The 16968-nt window shown below is 45.5% G+C and overlaps 1 protein-coding gene across 3 annotated transcripts in view; it reads right to left on the bottom strand.

The window, feature by feature from the left end:
• The window catches only part of EML1 (EMAP like 1), a 205611-nt gene that overhangs the window by 29574 nt on the left and 159069 nt on the right, over nucleotides 1–16968 (bottom strand). For 2 of the 3 annotated variants that reach the window (XM_059914983.1, XM_059914981.1), the window contains exons 5-14: nucleotides 13529–13557; nucleotides 12551–12607; nucleotides 10066–10195; nucleotides 9339–9488; nucleotides 8492–8561; nucleotides 6664–6774; nucleotides 5715–5810; nucleotides 4031–4165; nucleotides 3202–3301; nucleotides 1510–1664 (exon numbers count right to left, since the gene is read on the bottom strand). In XM_059914983.1, coding sequence (XP_059770966.1) covers nucleotides 1510–1664; nucleotides 3202–3301; nucleotides 4031–4165; nucleotides 5715–5810; nucleotides 6664–6774; nucleotides 8492–8561; nucleotides 9339–9488; nucleotides 10066–10195; nucleotides 12551–12607; nucleotides 13529–13557 — 1033 coding nt within the window. The remainder of the gene's footprint in view (nucleotides 1–1509; nucleotides 1665–3201; nucleotides 3302–4030; nucleotides 4166–5714; nucleotides 5811–6663; nucleotides 6775–8491; nucleotides 8562–9338; nucleotides 9489–10065; nucleotides 10196–12550; nucleotides 12608–13528; nucleotides 13558–16968) is intronic. The other variant, XM_059914982.1, reaches the window with a different exon arrangement.

Genomic DNA, 16968 nt, shown 5'->3' with positions numbered 1-16968 from the left:
ACCAGGGCTCAGAACCCACGTCCCCTGCATTGGCAGGCGGATTCTTAACCACTGCGCCACCAGGGAAGCCCAGCAAGGTTGTTTAAAAAACAAAGAATAAAACATTTTTTTCTTGACAAAATATAAAAATAAGAAATACAACTGAGTAGTTTACTCTTTACTTGTTATGACTTCTGATAGCAGAACCAGGTAAAATTTGGAAAGTAAAGAATATGTAACATGCTGTAATAAGAGTTCCTAAACATTTTTTATAACTTAAAAGGATAAATTCTTTGGCAACATCATTTAGTTTTGAAATCCACTGCTCATGTTGGCAAACATATACGATTATCTAAGTGTTAATAAAAATAATTTCAAAATACACCAGCCAAGAACAATTTGCGATGATAAAATAAACAGAGGTTCTTGCACTCTATAAAAAGAACAAAAAATCGCAGCGAAACCCTGGGGTGGACTCCAGGCGCTGCGGCTCTGGGACGGTGCGGAGCAGCCGGCTCTCACACAAACTTCCTACTTCCAGCTGGTTTGTTAGCGCGGATTTGAGAAGAGCTGGTAACAATCCATGCTAACGAAGAGGAGTTACAGGTACTTAAAAATGATGAGTATCTTCTATAAAACTAGGTGAGACTTTGGAGTATTTGTTAGGATTATAATGTCACTTGGGTTCATCAGATGCTGGTCAAATCTTATTATAAAAAATGCTACCGCAATTAAAGTCTCCATGAAAGGAAGGTGATTTCCGAAGCTCAGATAAAGGCCTTCCTTTATGAAGAGGAGGAATCAACAAAACCAAATTCTCATCCTGTCAGAGCACCAGGCCATGCTGCTCTCTGATGTAACTGTGCTGGGTGCATCTGACTTAGAAGTTGGAAGAGTTCTACAAGGTGTCCATGCTATGCTAGAGAGGAAGAAACTCAACCTTCGGATTGATGCCGACCTTGATATCTGTCTGCTCATAATTTCCCAGGGCCTGGGGGAGAGAAAATTCAGTGAGTGTGTAGAAGGAATATTGAATTTCTTGCCTCTGGCTCCTGTTGGGAGGCCAGGGCTGCTAACCAGGTAATAAGGAGGTGAAAGAGATGCCAAAAGGGGTCAGAGCTCTAGAGATGATACTGGCACTCAGCCGCGCACAAAGTAGATACTCCGTAAACACTAGTTCAAAGTGAAAATGTCTCCAAAGTAACACGCTGGAAATTAAAGTGAAAAGAGAAGAAACGTTTTAACGATTAATCAAAATGTGGATAAATGTTCCTTTGGAAAAGTGAGATTGGGTCTCTGATAAAAATATTCTAGATGTGAAACGCGACCACCTCACATTTTATAAACCTAATTCCCTTTTAGTACTTAAACTGCCTTCGTGATTTTAGTAAAATACTACCCTGTTTAGGAAAATTTTATCTAAACAATTCTCAAAACGGTAAGCTGAAGATTTCAAACTAACAAGGAAACTGGTCAGTGTAACAGTTTAACGTTCAAAACGAATGTCAATAACATGACTTGCTGTCTTACCTCGGTTTTATGAAGTTTCTGGTAGTTTCCATCCCAAGAAATGAGCTTCCGGTCCTTCCCTCCTCCCGACACCAGCGTGCCGTCCCTCAACATACAAAGTGCAAAAATACCGCCCTCGTGGGCCCCTTGAACTGCGTAGCTTATTCGATTCGTACCTAAACACAGCAAGACCAAGCTGAGGACATCGTCAAAGGCTCACCTCTGCCCATCTCATTTCATTTTTGTTTTAAAACGCGATACTGTTGGTTAGAACATCATTGCAGTGTGAATCTATAAAGGATCCACTTTCTAGAAGTTCCCAGAGCACCAGACAAGCATGAACTGGATTATTTTATAATTAAGGAAAACAGGGGGAGGGGGTTGGGGGAGGGACGGACTGGGAGTTTGGGGTTAGCAGATACAAACTATTACATATAGGATGGGTAAACAACAAGGTCCTACTGTATAGCACAGGGAACTATATTCAATATCCTGTGATAAACCATAATGGAAAAGAATATGAAAAAATATATATATGTATATGTATAACTGAATCTCCTTGCCGTACAGCAGAAATTAACACGTTGTAAATCAACTATACTTCAATAAAATAAACTAAAAAAAAAATAATTACGGAAAACACGCTAACACGAAGCATAGTGTGTGAAGAGTACAGCCAGACTACATGTGGCTGAGAAATGAGCTGTGTGTCTCTGGACAAGTGACTTAACTGCTCTGTCTCAGTTTCCCCCTTGGTGTAATGGGGCTACTGCTTATCCCACTGGATTGTTCTAAGGGTGAAATGAACTGATGTATACGTAGAGTCCGTGGCACCCAGAGTAGCAGGGATACTACAAAGGTCACCGTATTAGTCTGAAATTACATTGGTGGGTCTGTTTTCACCTTCACCCCCAACTCAAATACTAAGATCCTTGAGGACAGAGAAGGTGCATTTTCCCTTTTTTCCTGGCACAAGGTAAGCACTCACAAGTGCTCACTGAAGAACTTCCCTGGTGGTCCAGTGGGTAAGATGCCGAGCTCCCAATGCAGGGGGCCCGGGTTTGATCCCTGGTCGGGGAACTAGATCCTGCATGCCGCAACTAAGAAGTCCGCATGCCGCATCTAAGACCCAGTGCAGCCAAAATAAATAATAAGTAAGTAAATAAATAAATAATTTAAAGTAAATAAATAAATGCTCATTGAGCTTGACCGAACAAATGTTTCTGAGCAAGGAGACCTCCTTACCACACCGTTTGCCCACTGACAGCGGGGATGCCCATCTGACTCATACGTACGCTCAGCATCCAGCGTGCTGCCTCAGACACAGTTAGACTCAGTCAACGCCTGCCAAGCACTACGTGGGCCAGAGAAGTTAAATACCGTAGAGCTAAATAAACAGCCTTTGACGACTTCATCATCATAAGCTGTTATCAGATCTCCTAAATAAGCTATTAATTCCATTATAACGTCTTGGGCTTAAAGAGCCTTTTAGAGCGACAGAAGTCCACAGCTTACTAGTCTCATCTTCCTCAGTCCCAGTTTTTTTTGGTTCCAAGTTACACCCGCACACATGCACGTATGTACCTATGTACCTTGGAATCGAATGGTCAACCTGGAAATGATATGAACAGACAATTCTTACAGGAGCCACGTTTGGCTTCATACTTATAACATCACCCAGAAATGTCTGCTTTGGGAGGAATCACTTGTTACCTTTTCCCCATACCAGGATGTTGCCACTTGAATCTCCGGTGATGGTGTCACCATTTTCAGAAAAAGTCACACAGAGGACAAACTTTGGCTTTTCTTGCTTCTGCAGAATATTGAAGAAGAATACATATATACAATCAAGACACCCTTTTGTTCGTATTAATACCATCTAGAAGCACAGTCACCCCAAGCTGGATAGTGTCAGCTTCTGCTACCACACTGTGTGCCTTTCATTCTTATCCACCATTACGTAACTTATGCCCTGAGATTACCTGGTCTAAAATAAAGAGATTTCTGGTACTTATCAGGTTGAAGGCAGTTCGAGCAGAGGAGGGTGTTGGAGAGGCTAAGGGGCCGTGTTGCCGTGACTATGGCCTGAAGGATGGGCCTGGCATCCTCTTAACTCAGCCTCTGGGCCCACAGGGCAGCAGGTGCCCTCCCGGTGCTCTCACAAGGCCCGCAGATGCTGGACTCAGTGGCACAGAGACTGCCCATCGCTCTCTGCAGAGTCCCACTGAGGTCTCCTGGGCGCCTTCCTCCTTGCTCTTTGCAGCCAGCAGGCCTCGGCGAGGGCCCCAGCCCCTGGCCATCCTTTCCTGGTGCTTCTCCCTGTGTTGGTCCTTCCTTCTCAGCATCGCCAGTGTTACCCATGAGACACGAGGGGCTCCCCAACTCTGCCAGGGATCTCCAGGAACAGTCTTTATCACGACACCCCCGCATTTGCCAATTAAAACAAATTCTAGCACTGGGATGCCTCAAAGCTTCCTTAAAAGCTAGGTGACTGCAAGTACCATCGGTGAAAAATAAAACGACGGATGCAATTTCACTTTACCTCGAATAATCCTTGCTTCTTAATAAGGGAGCTTCCTTCTAGTGTCCAAAAGTAGAGATGGGATTTTCCACAGGTAACAATTATATTCGTGTCCGTGGGGTGGAAATCCGCAGCAAATACAGCTTCATTGGAACACTTTGTGCAAAACAGGAGAATCAGATGTCTCAAGTCTCTTAAGACACTTAAGAAAATAAATAAAATCTGAACCACAAATAAATAATTCATCAAGGTAAGCACTAGGCCTCTTGATATTTTCTCCCACTGAATTCATCTGTTGTAATCACTGAACCTGTGTCTGTGCGTGCCGACCCCTCCCCCGCCTCGTCTGTCTCCCCCACTGCACTGAGCCCTGAGGATGGGGCCACGACGTCATCCTTCTGTACGGGGACTCACAGGAACTGGGACAAAGCAGGCACACAGTGAGCTCCGGCTGAAGGGCGGCCGGGGAACTAAGAATCGCAGGTTCATCGCCATCTAGCGATCGGAAGGGCCCCGGAGTCTGGATTGCATTCGGCTCCATCGCGCCTGGCCCACTTTGGCTGCCTTGTCTGTCTGGGGAGTCCCTCCTGATTCTCATCGCCAGGACTGTGCCGGTGGTTTGGCGACCGAGCCTGGAATCCAGTAGGGGATCTGGCTCTTTGGGTACCACTTCACCACCCTCACCCTGCTATCTTGATTTCCACGACTTGCACCCTGGTCCCATGAATCTGACCCTGATGGCTCCTTCTGCTTGATAATTCAGTTATACATTCTTAAACCTGGAAAATAACTTGCTCTGATTGCTTCCAACCCAGCGACGTGGCAAGAACTTAAATACTTGAGCAGACTATTAGAAGGCACAGCTATAGCGTAGAAATAGTTATTTAATGCCTTATTAGAATACAGGGTCTGCATCCCACACACAAATAAGAGAGAAAGTTATGTAAGTGAGGTGATCCAATGGCGCTCCTAATGTTAGGTAGGTAAAGTGACCCAATGGTGATCCTAATCTTAGGTAAGTCAGGTGGTCCAGGGGTGAGGCTAATCTTAGGTAAGTCAGGTGATCTAAGGTTAATGGATGCCAGGGTGAGAAATCTGAAGTCAGTTCTATAAGAATAGATCCAATCATGGTTTTAACAGGAGGAAAGCATAAGAAAGCTTAAGGAAAGTACACTGACATAAGGAAAGTCCAGTGGGTCCCACTGCAGGAAGAGCCCCGCTGGGAGGACCCCATTCCCGAGTCCACTCAGCTCGGGACAAGCTCCGTGCTGGCTGTGCTGCCCGCCCCCCCCGTCCCCCGGCTCCCTGCCTGGCCCTCCCGCTGGGCAGCAGGCACATCTCACTTGTCACCATCGCGCCAATGTCTCCTCAACACGTGTGTGCAAAGGGGACGCTCGGCATTTGTGGATGACGGAGAGAATGTGAGCAAATGAGCGATGGAGCAAATTAAAAGGGTGGTGACTGTAAAATGAGGAGGGAAAACCCTTACAGACGCTGTGGTGAGAAGAAACCCTACCAGGCCTTGGGAATGGGGGAGGGGTGCCGGTGGCCAGAGGGCTTCTCGGTGAAGGGGTCCTGCCTGGGGGCCGCGGCGGGGACAGAGCCCACAGCCCACCGAGACACAGAAAGCTGGCCAGGAGCCAGCAGGGGAAGGCGCCACATGGGAAAAGAACAACACAGCCCAACACGAGGCTTGGAGAGAGACCTTGACATCTGCCAGTCTCTCTTCCTTTTGCCAGTCCCACACGGACAGCACGTGGTCATTGGAGTCATCCACGGCACAGAGGTTGCTTCCTCCATTCTGGAAAAATAAAAAGGTATTCACAGGAAGATTGCATTTGAGAATAAGCTAGGTTGAGAGTGATTAAAAAGGAACATAATTTTATTGTTAATAAAGAGTCCGCTACATCTTCATTAAAGGATATTTACCCACCACCGTCGAGACCTGCTCATGACTTGGGCAGACAGACAGGGGGAGCAGGGGAATGCGGGGTGACAAGGGACAGGAGCGGGAGGGAGGGGTCGGGGGGTGCGCTTCACCACTGGTGCCGTTAGAACCGGCCTCCTAGGGGCTGCAGAGCCCCCGCCCTGGAGGAGAAGGCACCTGCGGCTCCGGGGCACAGGTGTGTGCTGAGCGAGGGCCACGCTACCGCAAGGCCGTACAAGGGGAGGGGGCACTGGGGGTGAGGTGCGCGGTGTACGGATGTGAACGCATGCACGTTTCTGAACTGGCTGAACAAGTGCTTTAAAGGTGGCTCTGTTGAACGGGCACAACCTGAGGAAGCCTGGGAGACCACGAGGTCCAGCCAGCCCCTGCTTATGGCCAGGCAGCGAGCCAGCCGGGCTGGGGACGGCACAGACAGGCAGGGGAAATTCAAGGCCAGAGCAGGCAAGACTGCTCCAGGAGCCTGAAGACAGTGTGGCTGCAGGGCCTCTTCTCATCACCGTGGAAACGTCTGATTGGGAGCGTGTGTCACCGAGGGGGTGCATGCGACCTCTGAATGAGGGACCTGGGATGCGGGACGTTTCAGAGTCCAAATCTGTACATACACCTGGGCAGTTACGGGCGTGTTAACTCTCTCCCTCTTCAACCTTGAGCTGATTCTCTCCTCCCTGTGGACAAAGGCTGCAATACCCACAGGGCTCATACTTACGGATTTTGAGAACGCGATACAGGTGACGGCTCGGTCAAAAAACCCGATTCCGATGACGTGCAGCGTATTCAGTGTCACGGAATCCCAGATGCGCACGTTCGGGGGCAACTGCTGCTTAGAAAACAATGCAGAGTCACCCATTGTGTCCAGTCTACAAATTTATCTTTACCTTGAAATTATGAGATTAATGTTGTCAAAAAAAAATTTTTTTTTTAATGCATTTGAGGACTCTGCCTTTTAATATAAATAAAACATTCCCAATCTCTCCCAGAGGTCGTGGCTCCTGGGGCCAATTTAACCTTAGGAGAGGTCTACCGAGCTTTAAATTTTGAAGAGCCTGTTATTGATAACTATACCACAGGAAGTGATATTCTCATTTGTATATCGAATGTGTCTGAGTTTTAAAAATGAAAAATGACGAAGAAAATGGAATCTCATTTAAGGGTTGTTCTCGCAAAGTCTGTATTGTTACTAAGGAGCAAGTGTGGTTCAATTCATCACGATGGTCGCCACCAACGGTATTAAGATCTTAACATCCTTGGGCCCCACAGGAAATTGATTGTACACAAACGAAAATTTAGAATTGTTATGATTAGTTCAAAACCCTCTCAACTATGTTAATTTTTCTCTTCCTTAATAGAAGAAAGCATCACAGAATAATCAGCAGGTTTATCAAGAAAAGGACTAGCATTGTACCCCGTAGACGGGTGAACTAGGTTCTAGGTTGGACTTGTCTCTAAGTGGCTGGGCGTCTGCAGACAGTCCCTCGGTCTCTCCAGACTTCTCCACTTGTAAATGCAAAGGGATGGTTCAGATAGCGATGACATTTTCTCTGGCTCTAAGGTTCTGATTCAATTTCAAGGCCAGAAACTGAAATACACAGTTAATCCACTAGAGGGAGGAACAAATGATTTACTACTGATTTCAAATAACTTTTAAAGATCATTTAACAGTAAAAAAAAAAGAAGATGAAGACCCTGTTCCCTCTGTGTTTACAGAATAGTAGTCTGATTTCCACTGTTCCTGTTACCTCCTTTCAAGTACAGGATTTTAACGGAAAATAGCATAAATATTTAAAATTTGATGTTATTAAAATATTTTCTGAAAAATGGTAGCACTCATGATAAAAATTGAAGAACTTAATGTAATTCGTTTCAGATCATACACTGTGCATGGATACACAATGCTATACAAAAATAGACATCAGAAAAGTAACAAGAAGTTTTGGATAAGACATGACAATGACCACAGATGGTGGTAAATAAGTACGTGGAAGCCAGTTCTGAGTTGTTCTATTTGTCAAATTCTACTAGCTCCTTCTCTGATTCCTTAAAATACAAACTGAAGTCTTGCTGAAGTGCTTACAAAATTTGTGCTAAAATCCTTCCAGCAGCCCTTATAGATTACACCCAGACACAAATTCCACGGGTTGAAGTCATGATTACAGGGAATTCATGGCAGAGGGTGTCTGAAAGTCACTGAAGAGGCAACATGCCCCAAATTCAAATGATTATTTATTATGATTTTAACTATGCTTATTAAATGTGTACTTAACATTTTAATGTTTATCATGTGTGTAAATAAGTATCTTAAGAGTTCATGGATTCTTAGGCAAGAACAATGCTATTTAAAAATTAGCTGAAACTAAGGTGAGCTCAAGGGGCTTTTAAAGTCAGAGTAAGAACTTTAATTTGCAATAGAAAATTCAAATGAGGGATTAAGAAGTACTCAGACATTTTATATCTAAGCAGGTTTATTCGTCAGCAAAATTTTCAGAAAATTATTTTGTGTTACCAGTTCATTACAAAAATATGAAAATATAACTCACTTTTCCATCCTTAGATGTGCCTGCAACTTGTCCTGTGGCTATCGTGATCCTATCAGGATGAACTGCAAGGCTAAAAAGAGATATTTAAAAAACATCTACTCTTTAAAGGTAAGCTTCACTCTTCCCTTGATCAAATATAATCTGGTCAAAAATTTACAAGTAAGATATACACAGTGCCTAACTTCTTACAGACTCATGATAAATTCTCTAAGCACCTCATTTCATTTCATCTTAATTCCTTTATCTATAGAGAATTTTCAAATTCAAAGAAAAAGTACCCTCTGCTTGGGAAATACCATTTCAATCTCAGAACCACTTCATTAGTATACAATCTTTATTAAGAAGTCATTTGAGTATATCAAATAGTAAAAGCACCATCTTTTTCCAACAGCATTTTAATAACTGACCAGGGAATTAGGATAAATAGAAACACATAAATCCATCTATTCATCCATCATCTTTCCCAGATACATAAAATCGCTACCAAAGGTATAAATGAATTATAGGAATAGCAGACCCAGACAAGACATGCACACGAGGCAAAACATTTTTATTAAAAAATAAAGACCCAAATTAGAAGCCGTTAGCACGAGAAAGCCTCCAGATAGGGGTCTGTTAGAGCTATTTGTTTAGGTTAACACGGTTGGTTAAGATGATGTGTTATCAGGATAGAAAACTAAAAAGGTGTCTTAGAGAGTAGGCTACGCAGACCACAAAGAAGAGTTTTCCCCAAAGATCCTGTTTTCTCAGATCCCTTTCTTTCTCTTTAGTTATAGCCCATCACTGAACCCTTTCTGCCAATGCTCTTCCCACAGGTGTCAGAGGAATCCCAGTTTTGAGGACTCACCACTTCACGTCATCATTATGGCCCGTGTAATGCCTCTGAAGCTGCTCCTCCACATTGTACAGCACGACCACGGATGCGATGAAATACACAGTCTCGCCCGTCGGAAGCAAGTACAGGTTGTTACGACAGTCTCGACCCCTGTACCCATAGCTTCGTGTACGTCAAGACAAAATAAAAAATGTTTTTTAAAAGTAAAAAATAAAGCAAAATAAAATAAAAACCCAACTCTTTCACATGCTCTGTTTTCTTGTCTTTCATTGTTTTCTTCTTGGAAGCTCATTCACGTTCCCAAATCTCATACTATGAAGGCTCCAGCAGCTTTATTTCAAGAATGCTAGTCATACGGCTGACTCAGATTTTTGTGGCTTAGATTTTGTGGGAGCTTTTTCGTTTTCTTTTTTTTTAAAGGGTATTATATCTGCGCTACATGTCCATTTAATATAAGCCACACACTGTATTTCCTTCATTTAGTACTGGGTTCATCCTCATTTCCTCCCTTAATTAGTCGGTGTTAACTTGAAGTTAGGCTCCCAAGGTTGGCCAAGTCCCTGTTTGGCTGAGGGGGGAATGCTAGTCCTTCCTTCCAGGGTAACCCTCTTTCTTTCTTTGGGTTTAAAAACTTTTTGCCAGCACGGTTTAGTTACATGATTTTCTACAGCTGAATTTCGATAAAAGCATTCATCGACTGATTACTTCGTGTAAGACATAATCAATAAATAAAGGATACACCCATTCCAGCTTAAGTCTCTTCGTTGGTAGTTCTACTTTTGCTTCCAAACTGTAAGAATCCACTTGATCTTTGGGCATGTGCATGGTAACAGGGCGTCCACGAAGAAACATTTTTACATATCCTTCTTCTATGAAAAGAACAAAGAGGTCAGTAAGATACCTCAGTGCCCAGCGTACCTGAAAAAAGGTTATATTTTCTCTAGCCTTTCAGTGGGAAAGCGGAAACTTTGCCCTTTATGTCATTTCTGGTTAAAGTCCTAGGGAAAACTACCTAAAACACAAACAGTTTGAAACAAAATTTTTCATCTTGTTTGCCTTTGACATTCTGCTTACTTAAGTAATGTAAGAAATTGTAAAAGGCAGGAAAGAACTGGATTCCAACAATTATTTTCCATGAGAGATTTTAGTGCTTACGTTTCATCATCAGGAGGGGGAAAAATGCCATCCCCCCCAAAAAATTACAACTAACACAAGAAATCCACTTCAATTCTTTATTGAGTTCAATGTATATACAATTTCAGTATCAAAATTCATAAAATATCTTTCAATATTTAAATTGGTGTGTTATAGCGCAATGTAAAAATGTGTCTTTATGTATCTTTTACACTGGACAATTCTTTCAAGTGTAAAGAACACAAAATCAGAAGTACATGCTAGGATGCATGCAAAAAGGAAAATGCTCAAAGAAAAGCTAGAAATAGAAAACCAAAGAACAAAAGACCCATTAGAGAGAGAAACTGGGAAATAAACCTTTCTTAAACAAACATTTTTAATAACAAAATAACTTATGATGTTTTGATAAATTATAGGGATGAAAGTAAAACCCAATAATATATTGACAAGGGGCAACTCCTGGACTTTTAAAAAGAAACGACTTCGGGTTTTCTGGCTACAGTTTTCAGGATATAATAAGACCAAAGAAAATGTCTTGTGAGCTCTTGATGAATTCTGTTCCGATTCAGAACTCACTGCATTCTGATGCTTCACTGCAGATCAAAGGACTGGGTCTTAATGGCATTTAAATTGGGCAGTTGGGACCACGGATATCTGTACATCACTCAACAGAAAAATCCTCCGCAGAGAGGAAATTGCTGAGGAAGTCATAAGGTAATTATAGTGTCGTAAGTACCACATTTACAAATTAGTTTTGTAAGTCTTATTCCTAAGGATTTGCAAACAATGCCACATGCAACATTGCCTAAAAGTTGAGAGGCCATCCCACTTTTATGTTATGGTGTGCGTGCAATTCAGGTCATAAATGCATGCGTGTGATACACTCTTCACTCCTGCGTACAGCGTGCCAGTTGCTGTGTTCTGTGATCCTCCTCCCCAGCTCCGCTGGGACTAGCCCGTCTGAGGCCCACAGCACCGCAGGCTTTCTTATCACCCCCCCACCCCACCCCAGGTCATCTTAGATACTGCTGCCAAACCTGTCAAGGCCCACAATGGATTCAGAATCCTTCTCCCATTCTCTTACCTGCTGGACCCAAAGCTCTAACTGTCCTGCCCCCCTCTTCCCGTACGTGACCTCACTGGCCACAGCTACCCCCCACCCCACGGATCCTTCTCTCTCTCTGCCCCCTACACACCAATCCTGCTCCGTGCCTCTACCCATGCTCGCCTCAGCTGACCTCTGCCCTTCCTTAATCCCTCACCCAAATCTCAGTTCATCACACAGTGTGGCCACCTCAACTGAAGACCCTAAAAACACCCAGCAGACCGACAGAAGGGGGACAAAGAGGGGCGGGTGTGACAGCTTAAATGACAAGCGATTCCGTTAATTCTCTTTGTAAGGGGAATCACGGAAGGCAGATTCAGAATAAAGGGAATATAATGCCATCCCACAGCACACATAAGAAGCCTAGTGTGGGTGTATATCATCAACGTAAGTGAAACATCTACTTGAGTATATCGTTGTTATGTGCTGGTAAAGTCCTTATGATGGAGGTTTGCTCACTGGGCAGTTCTACATCACTGGACTGGGCAAAAAAAGCGCTGGAGTTAGCCTTGGCACTGTTTTGTACTGGTAAGTCAGACATTCTACATGTAAAATAAAAAAGGCAGCAAGGGAAAGCAATGGTTTTTTTTTTGTTTTTTTTGGGTTTTTTTTTCAGGCATATTAGGATAACAGCACACACCCACCAAACCCCAAGGTGCTAGAGGGAGCGGCCAGCAGCAGTGCAGGTTTCAAACAGTGGGGCATCCAGGGGTTGCCCTATAGCTCTCTTAAGGTTCATACGGATTTTAAAAAGAGTTCCTATAATCAGCCAATAATCAATCAAGATCCAATTTATAGCTACTCGTTAAAACCCACCCAAGTAAATGCTCAGGAATGCTTTTAACTTCCAACGAATCCACGCGGTTTGCATCACAAAAACATTTTCATACAAGGAGACTATCTGTTGGCCTGTATGAAAAGAGTTTCTGCAGCCGGGGTCACGGCTTTGCTCAGAGAGCTATGAGGTTTCAGAAGTGCCGCCTACCTTTGCAGTGTGTCACCCGGCGTTTCCCTTGTGATTTCGGAGACAGAGACAGAAGTGCTGGGTAAAGAGACGATGGGGCACTGCAAGAGTGACTCGCCTGTCGGGGAGCACTCCCGAGCCCTCAGGCCCAGAGGCTCCCGGCCCCCCTGCTAGAAAAACCTGGACACGTTTCCGGGATTCTGACAAGTGCACTCCAGACCTAGCTCTGCAGGCTTCGGGCGATTACATTTTCAGTGAGTAATTTCATGCTTCTCGAAAACGAAATGAATACTGAAGCACATGCGGATAAATAGGAAAGTCCGACTTTTACGTTTCAGTTGTGCACTCAAGGGGAAAAAAAAAACTTGGAAAATTAAGTGAATTTATTTAACCCGCTGCACACTTGTCAGTGATTTTGCGTTTTGAAATACGCTTTCAAATAAGGTCACTATTCTCAAAATAGCAGCTCCCTTATTATAAAATGTGTTAGAAAAGACATATAGAAAGGTATATATGAACTATTAGTTTGCAGTTTAGGAAATCAAAGGCAGAAAAAGAAACAAAAAAGTTGCTTTTAGACAAAGTTATAACTGGATGCATCAGAAACTTTCCCCTTCAGAGAAATGCAAATGTTGATGATGGGGGGGGGAGCCCCATTAGTAAGGAAGGGATAACAAAGGCAACAGGAGTCTTTTAACCTAGAACTTTTGTTTCAGTATAATGGCATCTCACTCTTGCTCCTTATTGATGTATGTTGAATCGGTTTAAAGGGGGTGAGTAAAGGGTTTAGTCTTTATGACCATCTTCTGGGTGGTCTCTGTATGACGTGAGCCATCAGACCCCCAGGTACAGGTTGACAGTGAGTACTCAGCCCCCAGTCCTGCCACGTGGACCCCCATGTTCTGCCCGTCCCAGCTGCCCCTGAATAACTACTTCTTATCGCCCCTCAAGTTCTGAGGTGAGTGAGGGGCGCCCGCACCAACATTCAATCAGCCTTACCTGCGCTGAAGACCGGCTCCTTGGGTTTGCTGTGGAGATAAAACCAAACCAGTTTGTAAAGGGAGGCTGGGGGTGGTGGTTAGTCTCATTCACAGAAGACCCCACACCCACTAGCTGCCGCAGTTTGTCACACGGATGCTGTTAAAAAGAAAAACAAAACCATGTAACTGCAAAGAGGAAGAACGTAAACAAAAATGTCCAAAACCAGGTGCCAGAGACGACAATCCTGACTTTATCACCAAAGCTGTGCTTTTTATGAGAGCAAATAAAGGCTTGGAGACAGAAAACATGTGGTTCATCACGACGGGAACAGCCCTGCCTAAATGTGTAGAAAGGTTTGTTTTCCTTCCCCACACTCTTCTGGCAGATTATTTGAAGAACTTACTTAAAACTAGCAAACTCCTGTCACAGGGGCTTTGGGGAGAGAACTTTTAGCGCCCAGCTCCCAGCAGGGATGGGTATGGGGTGGGTGGAGGGAAGATGAGGGGGTGGGAGAAAGGAGGGAAGAATAAGGAATATCGGGGTGTGGCCACATCCTGGGACATATGGGGATCCCCACTGTGGGCCTTGGCCAGGCCGAGACCCCCCCACGACTGCACCTGGGAAACCAGAACCCCACCGTGTTCAAGGTCACACCACGAGGGACTGAGGTCATCCCTAGGGGCAATCCTCCCACAGGACGAGGCTGCACGGGGAGTCCCCCCAAGTGCAGGAGAGCACAGCCCTCCCCGTGACAACCTGACAGCCGCCTGTGGGAAGACTGTCACCTCGTGCCAGACGAGGGAAGGGACGCCCAAGCACGGCAGGAAGTGCGTCCTGTTCAAACCCAGAGCCGGTGCTTGAAGCCAAGCCTGTGAGACTCCGACGTCCACGCCGTCTTCCAAGGTACCCCTACCCCACCAGAGTACTTCCCGCTTTAAGATGGGGCACAAGACACAGTAAATAAATGAAGCCCGTCCCAAAGAGGGCTGGGAGAGCTCTGAGCCTGCAGAGGCACCTACATTTTTTGTCCGCGCACGTTGAAAACTACCTACTGGAGCAGATACAGTCCTAATGTTACTTTTCTCCTTCATTTTAAACTTGAAATACATTGAGAAACACCACCAGTAAAAACTACCCCTAATTCCATGATGTAATAAATGATATTATTTATTAATGGCCTTGATTGTCAGATAATTTTATGAGTACATGGCGGGAAACTCTTTACTGATGCTTTACAAGTGGTTTACTGTGTTTCAAGTGGCGGATCTGCTATGGGCTGAGATTTCCGAATGCGAACCACTGGTCACTGAAAATAGTACTCTGCAGGCCCCGCACACCTTTTAACACAAAAGCCTAACTTCCATCAGCCCTAAAGGCCCAAAACAACCTCTGTGGACCCCGATATTTTTCCGATCTCATCTTCCTGTCTCTCCCCTTAGTCACGGACTTCCAGACACTCTGTCCCTGCTGTCCCGAGACTGGGCCAGCAGCTCCCAAGCCCGGCGTGGACCCCAGCTTCCCACCCTCCCCTGGACAGCGCATGGCCGGGCGTGTGCTCAGAGCCGCCCCGAGAGGCCTTCTTCGATGCTCCACTTTGCGGCCTCCTCGGTCCTGCTCGCCACGCCCCGCCTGGCTTTATCTTTATTAATCTGTCTGTCCCCGTCAGGAGGGGAGCGCAGGAGAGCAGAGATCTTTGTTCACGACCGTGTCCCGGGGCCTGTAACAGCCTTCAGCTGCTGCCTGGAAGCTGGTAAGGCCTGGAGCCCTCCCTGCCTCTGATCCCAGCTGGCCCCGTGGGTGCGCGTCTGGCCGGGTGGGCTGGGGGCTGTCCCGACGGCCCTGCTGCCCCCCACCTCCCCCGAGGTAGCCGGTACTTCCTGGCGCTTCTCGCTGTCCTCCTGGTCAGTCCTCAGCCTTTACTGCACCTTCACTGCACGCCCCCCCCCTCCACGGCCCCCTCTCAGCATCTTTGTCCCTCCTTCGGGGTGGTACCCGCACAAGGCCCAGCGTGGAGCGTCCCTCCCGGGCCTCCTGCGGGGCCCTCGGCAGGTGCCATGCCTGCGCTCAGAAAGGGTGGCTGCAGGACTCCTGTCCTGCTCCCAGGCTTTGTCACAAGCTCACCGAAGGTCTGTGGAAAAGGGTGTGTGTGTGTGTGAAGGTTCCCCTTGTGCCTGGGGCTCCCGAGAGGTCTACACCACTCGGCCTCTCGGGATTCTACAAGCTTTCAGCTACTTTCTTCTTACACCCGTTCCTTCTCCTCCTGCGGCTCTGCCAAAGATCCCAGCAGCCAGGGCAGTCCCTCCTAAGAGGGGCTTGTCACTTTTGGGGTTGGAGTTCGTCATATCACTCGGTGACCTGGGCTCCACGGTGGGCTCACCTGGCTTGTTCTCGTCGCTGGGGGGAGCGACACTCTTGTGACTTTCTAAGCAGAAGCATAAGTCTTAACTGCAACGTTTATATCTTATTAGATTGACAGGCAGGGCAAGGACACAAGAGGAAAAGCTAAAACAGAAGACTACAAAGCAAACCTACTGGTTAGGTAAGCCAGGCAGGGAATTAGAAGACAGGAATGTTATTTTTCCATCATGACTTTGATCACAAAAGCAGAAAGATGCCAAGTCCATGAAACAGACATAAGCAATCTGGAACCCTCCCTAGAGGTAGAAAAGAGCAATTACAGATTATGTTCCGCTTAGAAAGAGAACATCCATAGGGGAATGTGAACTTCAAATACAGGGAGGTCCGTGGAATTCTGATGCTGAAGCACCATAAGAAGGTGGATGAAAAGATCTGTTAAAAGATCAGAAAAAGGCAGCCTAAGTGTTAACAGCTAAAGGTCACTGAGAGGTACCAGGTACTGAAGTTCGCACAGTTCTTTACACCTTGCTCTAAACGATGCATTACCTTTTGGGTATACAGGTATTGTATTTAGAACACATACTATCGCTAGGCTTCGTTATTTTAGAAAGTTCAATTTTTATAGAAAAATATACTACATTTACTTTAGAACCCACGATTCCTGCCCACGTACCACCCTCCTGAAAGGCAAGAAGCCTGGGAAAAGGTACTATTCCACTCACACATGCACGTCTTATAAATACAAACCTATAAAATGACAATAAATCTTCCCAACTATTGATAGAAGGGCAAACCCACAGAACATGTGATGATGATCCAAAGTTAAAGGTGCCGTGGCCCCAGGTCAAAATCAGTCAATGGGAGCCGCGCGCCAATCACCTGTCCCACCATGAATAGAGCTGACAGTGGGCCCTTCAGACCCAGCACGCTGGAAACACACTCGGGCTGTGAACTCACTTGGAACGGGAGATGACAGCCTCTCAAGGTGTGGTGTAATTTGTCCCTGGGCTCCCATTCCTTAATGTGAGCTAAGCGGAAAACTGAAGTGGGTGACTTCGCACTGCCTCTGCCGCCAGGGTGTGGTTCCTGGGGGCGGGGGG

The sequence above is a fragment of the Balaenoptera ricei genome, chromosome 2 (genome assembly GCF_028023285.1).
Source record: "Balaenoptera ricei isolate mBalRic1 chromosome 2, mBalRic1.hap2, whole genome shotgun sequence".
Taxonomy (NCBI): domain Eukaryota; kingdom Metazoa; phylum Chordata; class Mammalia; order Artiodactyla; family Balaenopteridae; genus Balaenoptera; species Balaenoptera ricei.
Note: the sequence above shows the minus strand (reverse complement) of the source record. Positions and strands in the feature narration are given on the sequence as shown.